We start from the raw sequence: 20,999 nt of genomic DNA, 5'->3' as shown, positions 1-20,999 counted from the left end.
TTTCTCACTAAAATAAAATGTAAAAACCTATACTACTTGGTAATTGTGTGCCGTACACTATTACCAGTAGGGAACAGTTACATAGAACTTAACGTAGCCAAATGGGGCCTTTTTATAAAAGAAAATGGGCTAATACGGGATTTGATCAATACAGCAACTAGCCCAACACTTCTTTGGCAATTACAGTCTCCAAGAATATCTTTTTATATGTAAGCTTTAAGAAAGTGTACTGATGTATTCTCGTATAAGATTATATTAATTAAAAGAGTCTTGTATTACCATATTGGTCAAAGTAATTACCTGGTACATGACACCCTATTTCCAATACTATGAAAAATAGCCCTCACATATACATATCTATATCGTTTATTTGATGTAATTTCTCTTTATAAATAAGTTTCAATTGGTTTTACTTTTGCCATATGTCTCAAAGATCTGTCTCTTAGTCAAAAAAAAGTTATAATAACCTTCATCAAGACAAAACAAATTTCTTTTTCCAGAAGCATATCATTCTTTTGACCAAACCTTATAGTAAGCTTTCTTTATTGAAGGATACATTATAAAGAGGTTGATATACAGTTTATTTAATATTAAAAGATAAAGAAATTAAAAGGTATTTTGTGTAGAGTGGATGTAGTAAGGGTAAAATAAGGATATTAAGCATACAATTATTTTACCAAGCCTAGCTATTTACTTTTCTGTATATAATGTTTATAATATAAAAAATTTCTGAAAAATATTAGAAACCCACAACTTTTGTAAAGCGGCAAATAAATGCATATATGTAATGTTTTGGGACATTTATTTTAGTCGACAAGTGCTTGCACCTCTGTCACATATTAAAATTGGAACGATACAGAGAAGATTAGCATGGCCCCTGCACAAGGATGACACTAAACTTCTGAGATGGAACGCTCTACGGAGCATATTTTTTTTTGTTTTGTCACCACTTGATATTATTTTTATTTTTTTATTTTTTGTGTCAAATCTTGAAATTACTTATAAAAGGATACCACATTGAGGAATGTCAATCTTACATAATGTACACCTTTATTATCCACTAATGCACAATCCTTCTCCCCTTCCTTGTTAAATGCATATCAATCTCTTCTTGCTCCTCATGCTGTAGATGGCTTTTGTTATGCAGTTCCATTAACACAAATCACCACTTCTTTTTTGCTGACAATGTAGCATTCTTTTTGGCTTGGTTTCAAATGTCCAACCCATGTTCAACTTGAGCTGCGCAACATTTTTTGTATGTATTTAAAAAGGAGTCCGCGTACTCAACATTGTCTAATTTTACTTTTCAATGCAAAATTAATTAATTAGAAAATATGTGAAGTTGCTGCGGTCTGTGTCCCTTCATGGTTACTTGTTAAGCCAAGTGACAATATTTATAATATACAATACTTGTTGCCCACAAGTGTGTCCGAATAAATAAATTCTGTTTTTTCTTTGCATTCAGTAATTTGTCTCGTATCTATTAATATTCAAATCCTTTGTAATTCAAACCTCTTCTGTGTAATGGTTGGTTTAGACTACAAAAGTGTGCAACGCATGTGTGTCTGGCGTGTAGTAGCCTCGGAGATCAGCAAATCATACGAGAACGACATTTCCTGGTGGGGCACTACGTTTCTATCTAACCAGATTAATTCATTGCGATCACTTGTCTGGGGTCCGATGACTTTTCTCTAATCCTTCAGGGAGAAATGTCGTGTCCTAAAAACATATAAATATAATATATTCATTGTACGCATTAGCTTTACTACTTTGTCCTCACACTTTGTGCTTATACATCTCTTCTCAGGAATCTACATTTCCTTCTTTTAAAAAGTACGACCTGTCTTTGTGAAATTTAATAATAAAGCAATAATAATTAGTCACACATACACAATATCAATAGCTAGCTATGCAGAACAGTATGAGTTGTTCTCATTAAAGTGTCTCGCAATCTTACTTGATATTTTTTTTATTTTTTATTGGCCTTCTTGAGCGTATGATATATTTCTCTTTCTTTCATCTATTCTACTTATATTACCAGAGCTTACAAATACCAACTGGTAAGTAGTCCCCATCAAACATTTAATTTTATTTTTTCAAAACACAAAAGAAACCCTTGATACGAACATTCTGTACTCTAACTCATTATTAACTATTATAATAAGAACGGATCCTTAGGGACCAGACATGATTATTCAATGATGGCAAAAAAAGGCCACGACTTGTGGTCCGGTAGAAACAAAATGTCGTCTCCCACCAGGAAATGTCGTGCCCCTAAAAATCTGCATTATCGAGATATCAAAAAAAAAGGTATTTTAAATAGAGGTGTCAATTGATTATATACAAAAATGCCCAATTGTGAAATATGCAAACGTACACATTCACACTTGGTCAGGACCCTTTTGTCTTTTGAATTTGCCCTTTACTCTTTTTCTATAGCTTACGGGATGATTTAGGGTTTGTTATAGAGTACTATATGTAAATTTTTGACCAAGACAAAGTGCGTACAATTGTTGATCGGGTAATTTTGATTCTCTAAAGACAAATTAGCTAAACATTGACAGCCATTCATTTAGTCCAAGAGTAGCATGGTGTACTATACATTATGATATAATCAGCGCTCGATCGAAGGATTTTTTTATTTTATTTTTATTGATACCATCTAATAAATACATATAACTTATGTCGAGATTGAAGAAATTGTAACATGCAGGTGTTTTAGCATATAGTAAGATATATGTATATTGGTGCAATTAAATTAAGCCAATTAATAAAAAGTGTCCCGAAGTGCATTTGGTTAAAAACAAGAGAAGAGTTGGTTTGGATATTTATTAAAGAAATAGATGAGTTTGAGGGTATCCTTTTAAGAACATACATGAGAAGATGGTTAATATGGCTGTGCACATACATTGAGATACACGCAGAAAGAAAGAAAGAATGAAAGAAAGAAATAAAGAAGAGACACACAGACACACAGACACAGAGACAAAAGGGTTAGCTACCGATAGTATACTTTTCTATATATCCACATTTTAATGTGGTGAAACCATGATAAAGATGTTTTGTCCAGTTTTCCAGCGTTCTCTCTTCTTTATCATCACTACGAGGTCCCCTTTGCATTGCTAGATACCTCTCACGTTCAAAATCACAGAAATATTGATGGGCACGATTAGCTTGTGCTTTGGTAAGCTTGTGTGTATTAGAGGTCCACCACTGATTACGTGCTTTCTCATGGGATGTATATATCCAAGTGTACTTGACCGTATTTGACTTTGTCTCCTTACTACTATTATTACTACTGCTGCCGCTGCTGCTGCTGCTGCTATCACTAATATTATTATTACTATCAGTATTACTACTATCATTATCAAGCATCATTGGATCATCTGGATTGTTGTTATTATCTTTGATTTTCATAATATCCACCGCAGATCGGGCAAGGATCATTAGGTTAAGATTGTGGTCTTCGTTTTCTTCATCTTCTGACGTGCTGAATCGAACATGACCAAGATAAAGATTTTCAAAGCGAGTACGGGACATGTCGATACACAGACGCCCTGTCTTTTGAGAAATTGATCCGGTGACCTTTGTAGAGCTCAAGTGTAGGTTGTCCAATCGCCTTGAACAGGAGGAAATGAATTCGAGAGTGGCTGAGCTGACAGTTGCTTGGTGCACTTCTATTGATCTCAACTGACGCTTCGATATCGATATTTTTTCAGATGCTTGGGGACTGACTGAGATTCGACCCCCAAAGAGCCGAAGTTTCCCTAGAGCAGGAAAGACATCGAGGAGAGTATCTAGCTCGATCGAGGCATTGCAATGATGGATGTTTAGATCGACTAAGCGAGGACAGTGATGGATGAACGCATTTCTGATTAAGAACGGGTGATCGAGGTTAAATAGACACTCGATCGAGAGTATTTCCAAGGTTTCTGAAAACGAATGCATGCATGTTTTGATGATCCTTTCGATTATGTCTGGTCTATCGTAGAATATATAAGGCTGCCACTTGATGCTCTTGACAAGGATGGTTGAAGGGCAGAATATCTCCCAGAAGCTGAGATTCTCTTCATCCTGAGATCTCTCGCTTTTCATTCTGAGAGTCCTAAGGTACTTGAAGGCATTTGGTATTGACTTGAATAATGACGCGGCCTCCTTTTGATATTTCATCCGCGCCATTCCACTCCCGTCGGTTCTCCAGTGGAGTGTGTGTAATTTGGGGTACTTGTGAGCAAAATAGGCTATCCATCTGTAGTCCATGATCTTGGTATCGATGTCAAAATAGGATAAGTTACTGACTGGAGGTGTGCTTGATATTCGGACTAGATCTTTTGTCGTGAGCTCGTTCATGTCTAAACCGAGGGCTAGATGCTCCAAACGTGGTAAGTTTTTGTGCAGGGTCTCGAAATCATTTAGTGTAAACCACATTTTGGTGTACCAAGAATGGCGAGCCAGTTCTAATCTTCGAAGCTGGGGAAGACAAGATATGATGTCCAGGAACATCTTTTCTGAATTTTCGGTGACCAGTGTTTCCATACCGATCCACAACTCCCTCAAAGAACTCCAGAGGTTCCAATTGACCGCTGTTCCAAATGTTGTGCTACTAAAGTGTTCGCCTTTGATATGCAGATGCTGCAGATAGGGAAAGTGCTGCTGAAGTATTTGGATGTGCTGGTCAGTCGGATGGCTGTTTTCGTAGAGGAAGAGATGTCGGACATGCTGGCCATTTTTTTGATATATTCTAGGATTTTTAGTTGACATGTCACAGATTGCGTCGAGTTCTTCCTTTGTGTGGATTACGACGTCTTTTAGCATTGACTCTTGAAATGGAGCTCTCCATGATTTACAGATGCGAGAGCATAGAGACTTGTCTTTTAGTGAGACAAGATTGGCAATAATAATCAAAATCTCGAATGGGAGATCGGATGGCAACATGATGAAAAGAAGAATGACAAGGTTGATTTTACAGGGACAAACATGATATTAAATATGATTTATTAGTATTAAAAATAAATAATAATAAATAATAAATATCTAATTATATATATATAGAAAAACAAGGTGCTATAAGGGGTAAAGCGGGGTCCAAGATGGCTACACAGTGTTAGAGAAGGTTATGAGTTAAAGAACGAAGGATATAAAAGAAAGAAAATAGAGAAAAGAGTATGAAAAAAATAAAAGGTTAAAGAAATGAAAAAAAAAATTAAAAAAAAAAGAAAAATAAAGGGGAGAAAGAAAGATACAAAAAACCAAGGTCAAAACCAAGGTCAAGATTATAAACTCTTTCTATTTATTTTACTTTCATTATTATATATATATATATATTTGAGATCACTGCTTTGTGTACAAAGCCGTTTGATTCGGGAGATGTTCCGTGATGCGGTTTACAAGGCGGGCTCTGAGTACTTTGGATATGAAACTTTGTGCTGTTCATGTGATAAACATGACAAGTAAAAAAAAAAGGTTATCCATAAACTTGTTTACAGATTCTTTTAAAAGAATAATATATCTACTAAAGGCTTTTAATACCAAGGCAGAATCTCTGACTTTAATTGGCTTATTCTACTCTATTATATATATATATTGGTCTTTCATTATTTCATAATAATCTCTTGGTCAGTTTATAGTGCCTTGAGATTATTTATCTATTTTTCCTTAAAATATAGGTAATCCCAAGCAAGAAAGATTCTATTGCTATTATTGCTTACAATCTATCAACTGAAATTATCACAGCTCTTATTGAACTGAGCAATAAGAAAGGTTGAGAATGATAAATAATGTAATTAAATACATCTTTGAGGAAGAATAGTATATCCTTGAAGAAACAACCTTTTTTTTTTGCAAACATTTCTTTCTTTCTTTTCTACAAAAAACTAATAATCAAACTATGAATAATTCGTTTTCTTTGATTGTGTACTGATTAGCTGAGCTGATCAGTATAATGAGCGTCAGTAACACTCTTGATAATATAAAAATAAAATAAAAAAAGGGCTGGACAAGGAGAGAGAAGGAGAGAGAATGGTAGATAAGGAGTTGAGACTATCACTGATTTTTTTTTATTAATGATCATTCTTGAGTGCTGCTGTCCTCAAGCCTACTTTGTACCTAATACCTGGCATAATTGAATACAATTAAATTCAAATTAATTCAATCAAAGAATCTCAAAGTATTCACAGTAATTTAGAATATTATAATATGAAAACAAATCTCAGGGTTTCATTAAAGAAAAGGAAAATAGATTCTGTCCAAGTGCGCAAATCAGCTGTACTGTACGAGGGGTATAAAACATCAATTGGAGTATCTATTTTTTGCCTCTTAGTAGCCATCCAAAATCGTTCTTGCATCTTTGATCATTTCTGTTATTCGTATTCTCTAAAGACAGCTCTATTTTACCCGTGCTACTATACAAAACAAAAGAATTGATAACAATCTTAAACAAACAGTCATAATAACCGGGAGGATTAATTTTCATGAATTTTGGTAAAGTTTTCTTGATACAAGAAAAATGAACCCTTTAAATAACCAATGCTGGTCACCTCATTGTTCCTATAGTGATTTAGATCAGTCATAGCCACTTTCTTTTTATAGTATATACATACTACTCTGAATGGTACTTTGTTAGCTGAGCAGTTGCTAGCTGAGCATTTTATACCCGAGTAAATCAAGTGTTGAATTTTATTCTTTAATAGACAATAAATGGTATTTTTATTTATTTATTTATTTACTTATTACAAAAGGCACAATTGTAGGTTTATAGTCAATATATATAAATATAAATGTGTGGCTAAGCCAGTTACACTTGGTTGTATTCAATCTTTTCTTCTAATATTGACCTGTCATTATGCATTTAGTTAGATAACCAGGTACCTAACATTGTAAATATTTGGTATTAATTTAAATGATCCATAATTTTTTTTTTCAGTCAAGCCAAGATATAATTCAAGTAACGTGACAAACTAAGGGTAACACAATCTAGGATAACCACATGGAATTATAGTTTTTTTTTGGAAGCGTTACACCAATTACGTAGACCAGGACTCATTTTGGTTCCTTTATTTTTCTTTTTATGTAACTGTTGGACAAAAAAGAAGATATTTTTTTTTGCTGGTGACACTAAGAATGATCAAAGTTCCTGTGCCTATGCCTGTGCCTGTTCTGGTTTGATTTGTCTATTATATAGGTACAAATTATGACGTTGGTTCAATATATATATATATATATATATTTTGTATTTTTCTCAATATCAGGGGAAACAATATGCATAATTTTATATCATGTGTACTGAACATATCCATAAATCAAGAAAGACAAAATAATAATGATAATGATAATTGGCTATTGTTGTGAGCAGCTGACATATTCTGTTGTCAAAATTCCCAACAATAACAAAGCAAAGAACTTGGTCACATTGGTCACAGTTCTCAAGGCAAGAGGTATATATTGAACAACAATAATAATGAATGAGATTACGAACCCGGGATCGATTTTAATAGAGTGAAGCATCTCTATGTATTCATACTGCATAAAAATATTTGGAAATGTTGCAGATTGATATTCCCTATTGTTTGAAATTAGTTCATATCAATATCAATATCAATATTCAGGATCGGTGGAATAAGTATATATCTGTGTTTACTTGAACTATGAATGGTTCCACTTTACAAATCCTTTTCAGTCCTATATTCATTATTCATTACCCATCATTATCCTTATATATATATATGTGTGTGTGTGTGTATTGGGTGAGGTAAGGTAAGGCAAGACAAGGCTTTCTTTTATTGCTCTTCTTGTTCTTCTTACTATTGTGAAAATACAATGTACAAATATTTGTATATGTAATAATGGAGTTTCTAAGAGGAATGGCTATAACTGTCATAATTGGCCAATATGGTTTCCATTTTAGGGAAATAGAATATAAAAAATAAGATAAAATATAGCTATGAACAATTAAAGTGTACAATTGTTGATGATGTATGCCAAAATCAGGTGTTTTCTTCTTCTTCTACTACTTCTACTACTTCTTCTCTCTATCTCTTTGTTCCTATTTCTATTTCTATTTCTATTTTAAGCATAAAAGGGAATACTGGCTTAGACTTGTACCTCTTGGATATATCACTTCTTTAATCTTGTACACCCTACTGATTTCCCTTAACTGCGCCACGACCAAGTTTATAGTACCTGGATTTTTTTTTCTTTTTTTTTTCTACTTGAATTAATTTAAAATATTTGTGTATATATAAGTACTGCAAAGCATAAAGTACGCAGCATGAAAAAATATATGTACATATTCAACTCTTTACCATGCTTGCATCACAATTACCATTCGAAATCACAATCCACATTTCAAATTACCTTTCCACAAAAGACAGAATCGAGTGTTCTCGTGTGTGTCAGGCCTGGGCAATAGCCTTTCAAGAGTCACTCTGGGATAGCATCGTAATATCTGACAAGACAACCCTTAATAACATTTGCCACCCTGGATCGGCCATCTACCAGACATATCGAACCAATGGCTGCTATGTAAAGTCCCTCGACCTCGGTCTACGTCTCTTTGCAACCGACAAACAGCTGCACACCCTCCAGAACCATTTCAAGAATTTACAATATCTACGAACCCAATGTAGCTCACTTTCGGCTACTGACTTTGGCACAAACGCTCCAAATTGGTCCATGTGGGGAACATTAACTAAACTAGAGATGAACCTGGGCTTTATAAAGACTCCTCATATAAAAGCAAAACTTCTCGACATACTTGCTTGCTTGCCACGATTAGAACAATTGCATATTGCCCAGGACTATACCAGCAAGACCGTCCAATTTACTTTGCGAGATTTCGAAACACTTCATGCATCTTTACCACTACTCGAGCACCTGACATTGGATATGGAATCCCAATTGATAACAACCAGCGACCTAAAGCTCGTCCAAAAAAATATCACCCCGGCTACAAAACTCAAAAGCCTTGTATTTACAGTCAACAGATCAGGTCATCGATGGCTATACTATTTTGCTATCAAGTATCCAAATATCGACGGTCTGGCCACAATATCTTTTGATGCCAGCGAAGGCATAGAGACCACTAAAGCCGAGCTTATGACCCTACTCGGTCGGAGGACACCTGAAATTGGACTTGGACTTGGACCTGGATCTCTGTTTCAAAAACTCGACAAGATTCAGACAACAATCTGCCAACAATCGAGCCCACTTCATTTTTGGATATGGAAAAAGATTTACTCGGACTACCATTTACCCCTCAAACATCTGCATTGCGCTATCGAAGAAGTATACGACAAGAGTAATGTGGTCAAGAACACTTTTGAAGATTGTATCAACCCGTACAGCACCTCTCTGGAGACGCTGTTTATACAGGTGTACGAGAATGCAATCACCACGGCCCCCTGGGCAATAACGGATTATCTTGTGGACTATAGAAACCTTGTCTATTTGCGAATCTACACCTCGGATGCACCTATACTTGTGGATATCATTTTGGATCGGTGTGTGGCCCTAAAGAGATTGGGAGTCAGTACAAACTGGTTATCTGTCGGTCAGTCAGCTTTATCATCTCTGTCAACAAGACTGACATTACATGGTCTTCGGATGCTAGAGGTCTACAACTCGACCGTGTGTTCAAAGACATTCAAGTACATATCTATTCGTTGCAGGGAATTGAATTATATGTGCCTGGACTACACTGGCGTCACTGGCTATGTTTCTATCAATACTGGAAAGCTTTCTATCGACATGCCATACACTCATTTCAAGACACTTCTCTTACGGCATATACGGTTTACGAGTTCAAGGGACGTTAAAGAGTGTGACCGGAATGTCAATCTGATGGCTCTGTCTTTTAAAAACAACAAGGATAACAATGACGATGAACTGGCAACACAAGGAGTGCAGGAAATCAAGAAGAAGCCAAAGAAGAAGTTGACAGTGTGTTTGTCGAGTCGATTCCCTTTTGTGTCTACAAAAAGAAAGGTGGTCGAGAACATCAAGTCAAAGAAGGATAGTAAAGTTGAGGATTGTGGGAAGTCTAGCTGGTTCTATACTACATACAGTCTGAACAGCTATTCTTTGTGGGAGTCAAATGTTTCACGGTTAAATGAAAAGGAGGTTGAGCGGGCGAGAGAATATTATGACCGATATTCATCAGAGATCAGGTTCGTTCAAGAGACGACTATCGGAGCAGGTGGAAATATCGAAGGCACCAGGGAAAAGTGGAAGAAAGATCGGTTCCGTGGTTATGCGGCAATAAGGTGCGATCGTATAGATGAATACATCATCAATACCAATTTGAGAAGAGATTGTTCAGATTGGGATTATTTGTATGATGAGCTGGATCAATTATAGATATTCCATTCTATATACAAATTCGTTTCTTAGACATGTAAATAAATAAAATAGAAACCATAGAAACCATAGACACATCAACATATACATCGTATACATAGAGCAATCTAATCTTATAATCTCAATACTCATTAAACATAATCTAAATTATATCCACTTTCCCCCTTTTCCTTTGTCGATTCCTACTTGCTCTTATACAATCACAATCACATACACATTCCTATTAGAATAAGCCTATTCTCTTTTACTTTTCTTTTCATTTTTTTAAACCCCCCCGAATATATATTTATATTAAAGAAGTGTGGGTATGTAACATTATGCGTAATAAATGTAACATATAAACAAATAAATAAACGTGTTTTTTTTTGGTCTCTTTTGAAGGGGGTGAATTGATCGTTTTGAGCGTCGGTTCTGCCTTTGGAAACAAACCCGTTATTTTTCTTCTTTTCTTTCTAAAAAAAAAGCAATAAATTCACAGTTTGTTTGTAAGCTGGCACACACAACATTGCAACGAATACTAATAAATTTAAATTTAAGCCAATGATAAGCAAATTATAGAGGTTAAAAGAGAGAGAAAAAAATGGTTGTATTTCAATTGAATGACAATAATAGTAATAATAATAGTAATAATAATAATAATAATAATAATAATAATAATAAGATAGTGATAAAGATAATGATAATGATAATCGTTTATCCACCGAAACCGTAAAGGGTACGGCCCTGTCTCTTGAGAGCGTAGACGACATCGAGGGAGGTGACAGTCTTTCTCTTGGCGTGCTCTATAGAAGGAGAAGAAGAAAAGTATAAGTAATCAAGAGAAAGCAAATATGATTGGTTTTAAGTTTTTATCTTCATTCTCTTACCGGTGTAAGTAACAGCATCGCGGATCACGTTCTCCAAGAAGACCTTGAGGACACTACGGGTCTCCTCATAGCTAAATAGTAGAAATAATTATGATAAGTTTCAGTTTGGTAGGTACAAATTTAGATTTATTCTTACATCAAACCAGAAATACGCTTGACACCACCACGACGAGCAAGACGACGGATTGCGGGCTTGGTAATGCCCTCTATAGAAATGAATGAGTTTCTGGATGTAACAATGCAATGACTAGAGTAAAAGAAATGTAGAACTTACGGATGTTATCACGAAGAATCTTGCGATGACGCTTAGCTCCTCCCTTTCCGAGACCTTTTCCACCTTTTCCGCGACCAGTCACTAAAGTATTATGTGATTAATAGAAAGTATATACAAAGAGAGAGAGAGAGACTGTATGTATGCGTGGGTAGGTAGGTGTTTGGTTGTGCATTATTGGGTTTGGATGGACTGTTTGTTACTGAAGAACCAGAGCCAAATAAAGTAATATGTATATATATATGTAAAGGATATTAACTTACTATTGTTAAATAAAAAGAATATATATTTCTTAAAGAAAAAGAAGAAGCTCGAAATAGCGACACGCGCTTTTATTTTTTTTTTAATTTTTTTAATTTTTTGTTTTTAATTTTTTTTTTGCTGACTCGATGACGCTGCCAACGCCACCTTTGAATGAGGGTTCTCAAGACTTGTTGTATTTATTTATTTGGAGACCAAAAATAATATATATAAAATTAACCAAATATAAATAAATAAGAAATTCTAACAACCGATAGACGGAGCGCTTTATACTTAAAGCACCAACTATGTACATCTATATACAAGTGGGCAAGTAACCTTTCATTCATTTCCCTTCTTCGTGCTTTTTCATGGTAAAAAATACATAGCTGTTATATATACATTGGTTGAACTTTGAAACTATCATAAATCCCTTAAAATATTGCTTTTATCACTACTTGCAATATATTAGGACATTAGGTCAAATGGATAAATAAATTATAAGATATTCGTACTTCTTTATCAAAGACGTAGCCTGGTAAAGAAGGACAGAAATACAGTAAAACACATTTGTAAGGCGTCCAATTCGAAAAAATAAAATGCATTTTTGGGATAATTTTTTTCAAAAGCTTTTTATATATATATATATAAAATAGTGCCAAAATGTTTAATAAGTTGACAACCTAAGAATACTTTTCTGTACTGTTTATTTGAAAAGAAGATCCGCTCATAATGGTTAGTAACTTTTAAAAAATACGCTTTACAAATCTCTTATTGCCACCAAGAGAGCAATATATCAGTAGCTTAGAATTCTAATTGAAGGCAGAGCACCATCATAATTAATCAAAATGCGAAATTTTGTCCTTCAACCTTTCTTTTCTTTTTTTTTGTATTATTTATTAGAAATTAGCATTCCTTTTCAAAGCTTGTGGCAAAAACATGAAACGCAAACAAGATAGCTCATCCGAGAATTCAGCAAAAGAATAGGCTTTAAAGAATAAGTATCAAACGTATATATTACTGATGAAAAGAAGCATAAGTTATTTTCTGAAAATCTTCGCCTGCAAGACCTCTGAATTTTATTGTCGTAGGTTAATAGTGAACCAAAAAAAAAAGTCAATTTCCTATTATATTTACAGCCAGAAACTAATGAAAAAAATAGCCATGACTGTTATCTATTGAAAAGACAGATGTTCTCAAGGAAATTACCAGAAACACCAATATGTTGTGGTCTCGCTATCAGCCAGTAAATTCTGAATCAAATACCTTGTATGCCCAGCCTCATACGTATTTCAAATGGCTTCACTTTCTTCAAACAGAAATTGAGAAAGAATCTCTTATCACTGAAGAAGTACTAAAAACTGTCGCTTCTAAAGCATACGTCTATCGCAGACTCAAAGAACCTCTTTTTTTTTGCCGCGTCGTTATACAGAAAGCAATTTAATTCTTTACGAGAACAAGTCCTTACATCTACAGCCACAATCAAAAACGTTTCGACCTCTGAGCCCAAAAAATGGATGAGAGAAATCATGGCATGTATTCAACATGCAACTGCTCATCATTAATAATAGCTGAAGCCTTCAAACTTCAAATAAAATATTATATATATGTTTATTATTGAAATATAAAAAAAAATAAAAGATCAATATTTCGTATGACCTCCTTTGACCTCAATCACAGCCTGACATCGATGCTGCATGCTGCCGGCCAAAGTTGATGCAAGTTTGAGACCTATCCTTTGCCACTCTCGTTGCATTACGACCTTCAAATCTTCAACGTTGTTAATACTGGTCCTCTCGTCACTCATGCGCCTCTCGAGAGTCCACCAGAAATGCTTGATGGGGTTGAGATCTGGGCTTTGAGCGGGCCAGTAGTCAAAACCTCGGATCTCATGGCTATCTTTCCACCACCTCGAATACGACCCAGTATGACAGCTGGCGTTGTCCTCGTGGAACACGAAGCTCCTGTTCTGTTCCCATAAAAGATGTTGGAGCCAAGGGAGGAAGTTCTGAGCCAAAGTGTTTACGTATTGGTCTTGGTTTACGCTACCATCTAGGGACACCAAAGGGCCGAAACCACCGGCCCAGAAACAGCTCCAGATCATCACATTACCCTCCCCACACTTGGTTCCTTCGATGATATTTTCTTCCTTCCACCTTTCACCGACTTTCCTGATTGCCCTAGCTCCTCCATAATTACCCTCAACTGTGGACTGTGATTCATCTGATCACACTATACCTCTCCACTGGTCCTCCATCCAATTGACGTGCTCACAGGCCCATTCCGGCCTTCTTTTCTTGTGGCTTTCGGTTAAAGCTGGCTTGTGAGCTGCGATATATGATCCGAAGCCCAAACGCTTCAGACAACTAATTATTGTCTTTCTACAGATAAATACCTCCATGTTCTTTAGGGAAGCCCTTAGCCAAGAAAGTGAGGCAAAGGGGTCCTTACAAACTATTTGGACAAGGTGTCTTTCTGTCCTCTCGTCAATCTTTCTAGGTCGTCTGAACCCTTTTCTTGGCTCAGGCGATTATGTCTCATCCACTCTCTTAATGATGTACTTGACGGTTGACAGACTCATGCCAACCACCAATGAAATCTGGGTTGCCCCGTAATTTGCTAAATGCATGTACATGATGCATCCGTATTTATAGGGATCAGTCTTTTCATGTGATCCGTGGGTGTTTTCTGATGAATTTGTGTCTTGCATGTTGGATTCGATTAATAATATTTGGAGAAAACAATGTTTTTATTTTTATTTTTTTATGATTTTTTAACCTTTTTTTTGCGGGGGTCGAAACGTTTTTGATCGCGAGTGTATTAACAGTGATCAACCTCTAACATTTGGAAAGAAGCTGCAAAATATTCAACCGCATAAGACGACAGTTTTAAACTTTCACTATAGGAAATGGCAAGATTTATACCTCCGACCTTGTAACTTTTATGGCCAATAGCACGCCTGTGTTAGCCTATTAGTTTTACTTTTTGTCAAATACTATTTATGGGATTTTATATTATTTTGCATATAATCCAATCAAATATTCTAAATATGGTAAATCTATACCTTTTTTATGTAGCTGTATTCTCTTTATGATTGGTTCAACAAATGCATGATGTTTTATATTGGAATTTTATGATTTTTATTGATCAAAATAATACAAGTTAAACATAAAGAAGTATGTAAAGAAGAAGTACTAATTTTTATGATATTTAGTAACAGCTTAAGCTATACATTCATTAAATAATATACATATATCTATTTTTATGTGATACTTTTTACATTGCTTTATCTAAAAAAAAGCTATTTTCTAAGTACTATGATATTGATGAAGGCATGTATATTTCTTAATTGATTCTTTTAATCAAAGAGTATAAACCTGCTTTGTGTTAACATTGTTATGCCTGATTCCTACTTTTGAAAAAACAGAAGACAGATTCTCTGAGATTCTCGAAATCTACCGAGATCTCTAATGAGCATGCGAGCAATCTTGACAACCAAATTGTACTTGATGCAGATATTTTTCTGTCAATTCTTCTCAAGTTACTTTCTTTTGTCAACTTTGCTGATTCGTATTTTATTAATACTAGCCTTCATAGTTATTAAGTGTGTTATTTTTAGAGACCTTTAATAATTTAGACCTTGTGAAAAAGAAGAATTAAAAAAGACTTTTACAAAATAAAAAAACAACAATGCATTAAAAAGTAATCACAATCATTACTTTTTGGTGGCAAAGGCTTCTTTAAGTTTAGATTAAAAATATAAGTAATCTGTAGGCCATGTTTGTCCCTTTCCCAGTTTTGCAGTCTGATAAGCAGTTTCACATACTATATTCATCTAAAACGGCCTTCTGGCCTAAAAGCAAAACAATCATATTTTAATGTCAGCCTCAGAATACTAAAATAGGCTTAAAACATACTAAACTTAGTAGTGCGTGTCGGACCTTTTCAAGTTACGAGTTTTGGACAGAAAGTTACGAGTATCAAAAAATACTCGTAGATTTTTTTCTACAGTGCTACGTTGTCCCCTTCTCTAATTTGAATAAAGTTTGACGAAAATTCCACCAAACCTTAATCAAATTTGTAGTATAGTGGTGCTAGTGTTACGCTTCTTTTCCTTTCTAAGGGACTGAGTTTATTCGCTTGACCGCAAATCTGAGTGCCCGAAGGTCTCTATTCTATAGATGTGTAGAATTTGACTTGAAAAATTAAGATCGCAAGTCCGTTTTTGGTTGTGTAGAATCTTATGTAGAAACTGCTGGAGGCGGTTTTCTCTAAATTCTATACAATTACTTCCTAATTTGGTTGTATAGAGTTCGTGTGTAGAAACTGCTGGAGATGCTCTTACATAGCTAAATGTTCTAAAAGACATTTTGGTTTTTCTTCTTTTCAAAACAGTCTACTGTGTTTAATAACTATGTAATAAGGGTAATTTCAAAAATACTAAAATCCAAGAAATTTAAAAGGTAGTAGTTATATAAAAAAAACACGCACACATAGCCAAATTGTAGCTACATTTGAGAATGATATTTAATCCGTGACACTGTGCTGTTTCGTTTTTTATTCACTAATAATTCCATGCATCTTCTTTTTTAAAATTGTTATTGAACATTTTGCCTTTTATAGATGCAATATTATAAGATAATGAGTAAAAGAAGATGATTATAGTACAGTAGAAATCAAGTAACTGGGATATAACCATTAGAGTGTCTATACTCGAGACCGAGACGATTTGGAGTTTTGTTTTAGGCGAGTATTTCGAGGCTCACACACAAATAAGCGTGGTATCTCAAAATACTCTTTTGAAAAGAAAAATCCAAATCAATTCAATCTCGAGTAGAAACAACTGTATAAACTATATTAGGATTAAAATAATCTCCAACATAACGTCAAATCTTCTTTTTGACATTTGCTCTTCTGAAAAATGTGATGAAGATCAGTTAAATAAGGCAAATATAAAGGGAGAGACTGGCTACAATTGTAAGCCTCCACTTTGCTCCATTCCTAGGTGATTTCGACCCTTATGTTAGCGAACACCATTATTCTTTTTCTTATTCTGTTCTATTCTGTTCTGTTCTGTTTTGTGTTTAAATCTACCTATGTGACGTGCATGATTCTTACCTTTAAGGGATTCCATCTTCATTGTCAGTTTTATTTTTTAAACCTCTTTTTTTTATTATATTTTTTTATTACAATATTATAATAATACCTATTCTATCATCATCATCATGCCTTTAGATTATAGCAAGTGGGACAATCTCGAACTATCGGATGACTCTGACATTGAGTGCCATCCCAACGTTGACAAGCGTTCGATGATCAAGTGGAAGCAAGAGTCTATCCACCACGAACGCGCCGAGAGAAAGGCAAAGATAGAACACCTCGAGTTTTTGATTGCCCAGCAAAAGCGCTTAGCTGCTCGCCTGGAAGCCCTCAATGGTACTCTTCAAAAAGGATCAGATGAGGAAGGTATTCGTGGCGTATTGACCGAGCTGGCCAAATTAAGAGACTCTGCCAAAGAAGAAGCCAAGAAGGGCGACTTTAGACCGACAATTCCCAACCCGAATGGAAATGGAAAGATGCCCGACAATATTGGGCCTGACCAAGTGTTTGTGATGATGATGGATCAAATCGAGGGTGGTCTCAAGAACCATTCCCCTGCTCATGTCAGAAAGGTTGTTTCCGGCCAGTTACAACAGACTCTCGAGGCTACCAACACAAACATCCAAGCTTCCTCAAAGGAGCTCGCAGCACTGCACAAGGAAGCTGACAAGAAGCTCACTAGCGAAAACATGTTTAAAGAAACTGCAAACCGTACAGTAAGTGATTTTGTATATATTATATAAAATAAAAATGGAAAAAGATGTATCATGTATTTATTTTATTTGATTTTATTTTATTTTTATTTTTAATACAAAAACAAATAAAGATCCTCAACACAAAGTCGTCCTCTGCTCCCAAGGAAAAGAAAAAGGAAAAGGTCATTGAAACCTTGAACCCTAGTGCACAATTAAAGGATCTTGTAAGTATAAATACTATGTCTGCCAAGAACAAATACACGCACACATATACTCTTAGGGGGGTGAATCTGGTTACTAATTTTATTTGTATAGACTCCTGCAAACTCTACTAGCACACAATCTGGTTATGAAGGAGATGAAGAGGACGAAGACGCAGATGATGAGGATGATAAGGATATTGAGCTATCACCAAAGGCAGAAGCCTTTTCAAAGCTTAGTGGATTTGGCCCTAGTTTCAAGTACATCAGTGCCAACCCTGAAATTGTCAACGAAACAATCTCAGACCAAATTCTCGCAGAAGCATTTACTGCACAGCTCAAGGGACGTACAGAGTATGCTAAGAATTGTGTTACCCAGTCACTGACTCTTCAATACTGTGGAAACCTTGGTAAAGATGGTGTCAATCTCTTTTTTATGAGGTAAAAGAAAGAAAGAGTATATATATGTATAAACTCGACTTAATTCCCATGATTTTGATTTTGATTTTAGAATGAACGGTCCCAACGCACAGCCCCGTAACATGTTTGGTGACGATGTCAAGAAGACATATGAGCGCATTGTGAACAGATGTGCAGAGATTCTTGAAGAAAGGGAGAATGAGGCTCCAGTTGAGACTATTCAGCTGCAGCCGATGAGCGATGGATCCGAATTGACCGTGCGCATTCCGGACCCTAATAACGAAGAAGACAAGGGAGTCTATGAAGTATTTGAAGCCCTTCCCGAAGAATTCAGAAAAGCGCTTGCCACAGCTGATCTCGACAAGGTGAACAAGGTGCTCGAGAAAATGAAGGTTGAGGATGCTGAGATGGTAATTCAGGTCTGTTCCGAGTATGGATTTTTGGATGTCGGAAGCCAAGTGGTAGACGGAACTGGAGAAGAAGAGGGAAGAGAGTAGTGTTTCATAAGCTCACGTTGGATATTACTAAAAAAGGGAAGTAAGAAAGAAAGAAAGAGAGAAGAAGAAGATTATGCTTAATATACGGGCACTTGGATATCTTTGGTTTGTGCGTTGTGCGTTGTATGTGAGTACTTATATGCGTATATGCGTATATACATACATATATATAAAACATAATTATACGCATATATACTTGTATACAGATGTATATGTTGTTTCAATTATCAGTCAAAGTTTCTCTATATCATTCATAATGGTTTCTAAAAGCAAAACAAAAAGTGATAGGAAGCGAGAGACAGACATATATATATATATATATATCTGTGTGTGCGTTTAGTCATTCTTGAGCTTATTGAATTGAGCTCATACTTATAAAAAGCGTATTTAATGCTGTGGAATGATAAACTGGGGTATATGTAATGTTAAAAATAAGGGTTTAACGGCAAATAGCTAAAAATTCAAATGAAGAAAGGAGGGGGTAAACTACCCATTTTACTCCTTGCACATGAATTATTCCAGAAAAATAGCGCGAGACTGAAGATCAAGAAGGAAGTTATTCTAAGCAACTAATTATATTATCATCAGTCATTAGTACTTTCTGATCTAGTGACTTATTAATATTTTATAATTTAATTCTTTTTATTAATTATTGGAAATTATTATTGCAATTAATAATATAAGCTTCTTGAGCACATGCTTCTTTAACCTCTGCTTTAATAAAGGAAGAAGGGAAGATATATATGTATATATGTATATAAAAGAGAGCTAAGATAATCAATCAAGATTCAAAATAGACTAAATGCATTATATATGAATTTATTTTATTTTATTTAACCATCAAGAAATTGAGATTTCTTCTCCTTTTCCTCCTGCACCACCATACACTGTCAAAAAATGGACATATTAGGTAGAAGAATGCCTCACATATTATCCTCTTATACAATACACACAATAAATCATCGACCTTGCAAACCTTTTTATATCCTGCTTTAATAGTTTCATCTTTACTTACCTTCTATATCAATTACTGCCTTTAATTATGCCATCTACAACACCATATCTCGGTCCAAACAAGAAGACAAGAAGACATTCAGTCGGCTGTTTTCCCTTTACTCGGACTATCCGGTGGTCTCGAACCCGCTCTCAGATCCTCCAACGTCGATACACGTATTACCCTCGGCGCTCCTATCGTGCATCAGAATGTCTTCATCGAACCTCGGCCAAAGGATGGGATATTCTGCACGAGTTACCCCAGACAACCGACCATAAGAGCCGTCATACTAGAAATCTCTCTATGGAAACATACTTTTCCTGCCAAACCCAATGGGATACTCAGCCGAGGACGTGGAAAAAATGCAAAGAACGACGCCATTCAATACAGAGTGAATTGACCCTGTGCAGTCAGCCCTTGACACCCGCACCTCGCTATACACCTACACGCAGACCTGCCACGTTTAGCTTCTTTCGTCTTCCTGAGAGATCTCCTGATCCTGGCAGTATAGACTCAGCTCTAATAGCATTTGAAACATCGAATGCCTTATTAATTCCCACAGAATCTGCTCGTCCAGCGGCATCTACTCGTCTGTCATTCTTCAGAAACACCATTGCTACAATCTCTTCCCTCACATCTGCGTCGACACGTACCAATCTCGAAAATTCAAATCCAAGACAGAGCCGCCTACCGACTTTACCAGATTATTGTCATCCTTACGACATCGAACAGTTGTCCCAGCAGCCTTCATCATGGGTTTCAATGTCTCCTACGTATTTTAGTGGACCTATCCCAGTGTTTCACGTACAGTCTCTCATGTTCCTTTTTGGGTTTCTCTTCTTTCCTTGCTGGTGGATAGGTGGCTTCCTAGTAGGAAGCAAAACTGAAGAAATCAAACGACTTGTGAATGTTACGAACACTAATACCAACACCAACACTAACGCCACAACTTCACCCACAACTTCTCCTATATACCCCCTACCTACATTACTGGTTGTCCATCCATCAATGCTGGCCAATGGTCGAACGGCTTCTCGTCTGCTGTGGTTGGATGAGCCGGGTACACCAGATCGCCCGGTAGTCGCAAGAACGGTGTCTTCTACCACACTTGTTCCATCAAAATCCCAATACAGCCGTTCCCAGGAATTCATTTGGCGATCTCAGTACTTGAAAGAATTATCCATGTTTCGAAGGTGGAACCGCATTATGAGTTTTATATCACTTGCATTGATAGGAGTTGTTGTAGCTATGATATTGTGGTACAGCGCAGGAATTCAGTACAGTTGGTGGCAGCCCATTTAGAAGCATTGGTTTTTTTATAAGCTTTATCCTTGACTTATTATTAATATTCTACTGGGCCAAT

The 20,999-nt window shown here is 35.7% G+C and overlaps 6 protein-coding genes across 6 annotated transcripts; 4 read left to right on the top strand and 2 right to left on the bottom strand.

The window, feature by feature from the left end:
* Window positions 1–1,524: 1,524 nt before the first annotated feature.
* Window positions 1,525–2,539, top strand: PHYBLDRAFT_169424 (hypothetical protein; the record flags this gene model as incomplete). The annotated part of the gene is made up of 5 exons (XM_018436072.1): window positions 1,525–1,675; window positions 1,761–1,833; window positions 2,042–2,060; window positions 2,166–2,310; window positions 2,496–2,539. The coding sequence occupies 5 exons, from the start codon at window positions 1,525–1,527 to the stop codon at window positions 2,537–2,539; spliced, it is 432 nt and encodes a 143-aa protein (XP_018290325.1).
* Window positions 2,540–2,994: 455 nt separating this feature from the next.
* PHYBLDRAFT_65671 (hypothetical protein) lies at window positions 2,995–4,935 on the bottom strand (the record flags this gene model as incomplete). The annotated part of the gene is made up of 1 exon (XM_018441507.1): window positions 2,995–4,935. One exon carries the CDS (start codon window positions 4,933–4,935, stop codon window positions 2,995–2,997), a length of 1,941 nt encoding a protein of 646 aa, XP_018290324.1.
* A 3,366-nt stretch (window positions 4,936–8,301) lies between these two features.
* On the top strand, window positions 8,302–10,353 carry PHYBLDRAFT_146487 (hypothetical protein; the record flags this gene model as incomplete). The annotated part of the gene is made up of 1 exon (XM_018431660.1): window positions 8,302–10,353. The coding sequence occupies one exon, from the start codon at window positions 8,302–8,304 to the stop codon at window positions 10,351–10,353; it is 2,052 nt and encodes a 683-aa protein (XP_018290323.1).
* A 561-nt stretch (window positions 10,354–10,914) lies between these two features.
* Window positions 10,915–11,782, bottom strand: PHYBLDRAFT_134205 (hypothetical protein). Its single transcript, XM_018429631.1, has 5 exons — window positions 11,754–11,782; window positions 11,494–11,574; window positions 11,356–11,425; window positions 11,220–11,290; window positions 10,915–11,135 (listed from the first exon to the last, which is right to left on the bottom strand). Coding segments are annotated over exons 1-5 (312 nt in total). The 5' UTR covers window positions 11,755–11,782; the 3' UTR covers window positions 10,915–11,046.
* Window positions 11,783–16,955: 5,173 nt separating this feature from the next.
* PHYBLDRAFT_98632 (hypothetical protein) lies at window positions 16,956–18,618 on the top strand (the record flags this gene model as incomplete). Its single annotated transcript, XM_018444064.1, has 5 exons — window positions 16,956–17,196; window positions 17,248–17,546; window positions 17,657–17,749; window positions 17,841–18,166; window positions 18,237–18,618. Coding segments are annotated over 5 exons (1,341 nt in total), but the record flags the coding sequence as incomplete, so codon positions are not given.
* A 1,066-nt stretch (window positions 18,619–19,684) lies between these two features.
* PHYBLDRAFT_146484 (hypothetical protein) lies at window positions 19,685–20,938 on the top strand (the record flags this gene model as incomplete). The annotated part of the gene is made up of 1 exon (XM_018431659.1): window positions 19,685–20,938. One exon carries the CDS (start codon window positions 19,685–19,687, stop codon window positions 20,936–20,938), a length of 1,254 nt encoding a protein of 417 aa, XP_018290320.1.
* Between the last annotated feature and the right edge of the window lie 61 nt (window positions 20,939–20,999).

Source organism: Phycomyces blakesleeanus (genome assembly GCF_001638985.1).
Source record: "Phycomyces blakesleeanus NRRL 1555(-) unplaced genomic scaffold PHYBLscaffold_13, whole genome shotgun sequence".
NCBI classification, from domain to species: Eukaryota; Fungi; Mucoromycota; class Mucoromycetes; order Mucorales; family Phycomycetaceae; genus Phycomyces; species Phycomyces blakesleeanus.
Note: the sequence above shows the minus strand (reverse complement) of the source record. Positions and strands in the feature narration are given on the sequence as shown.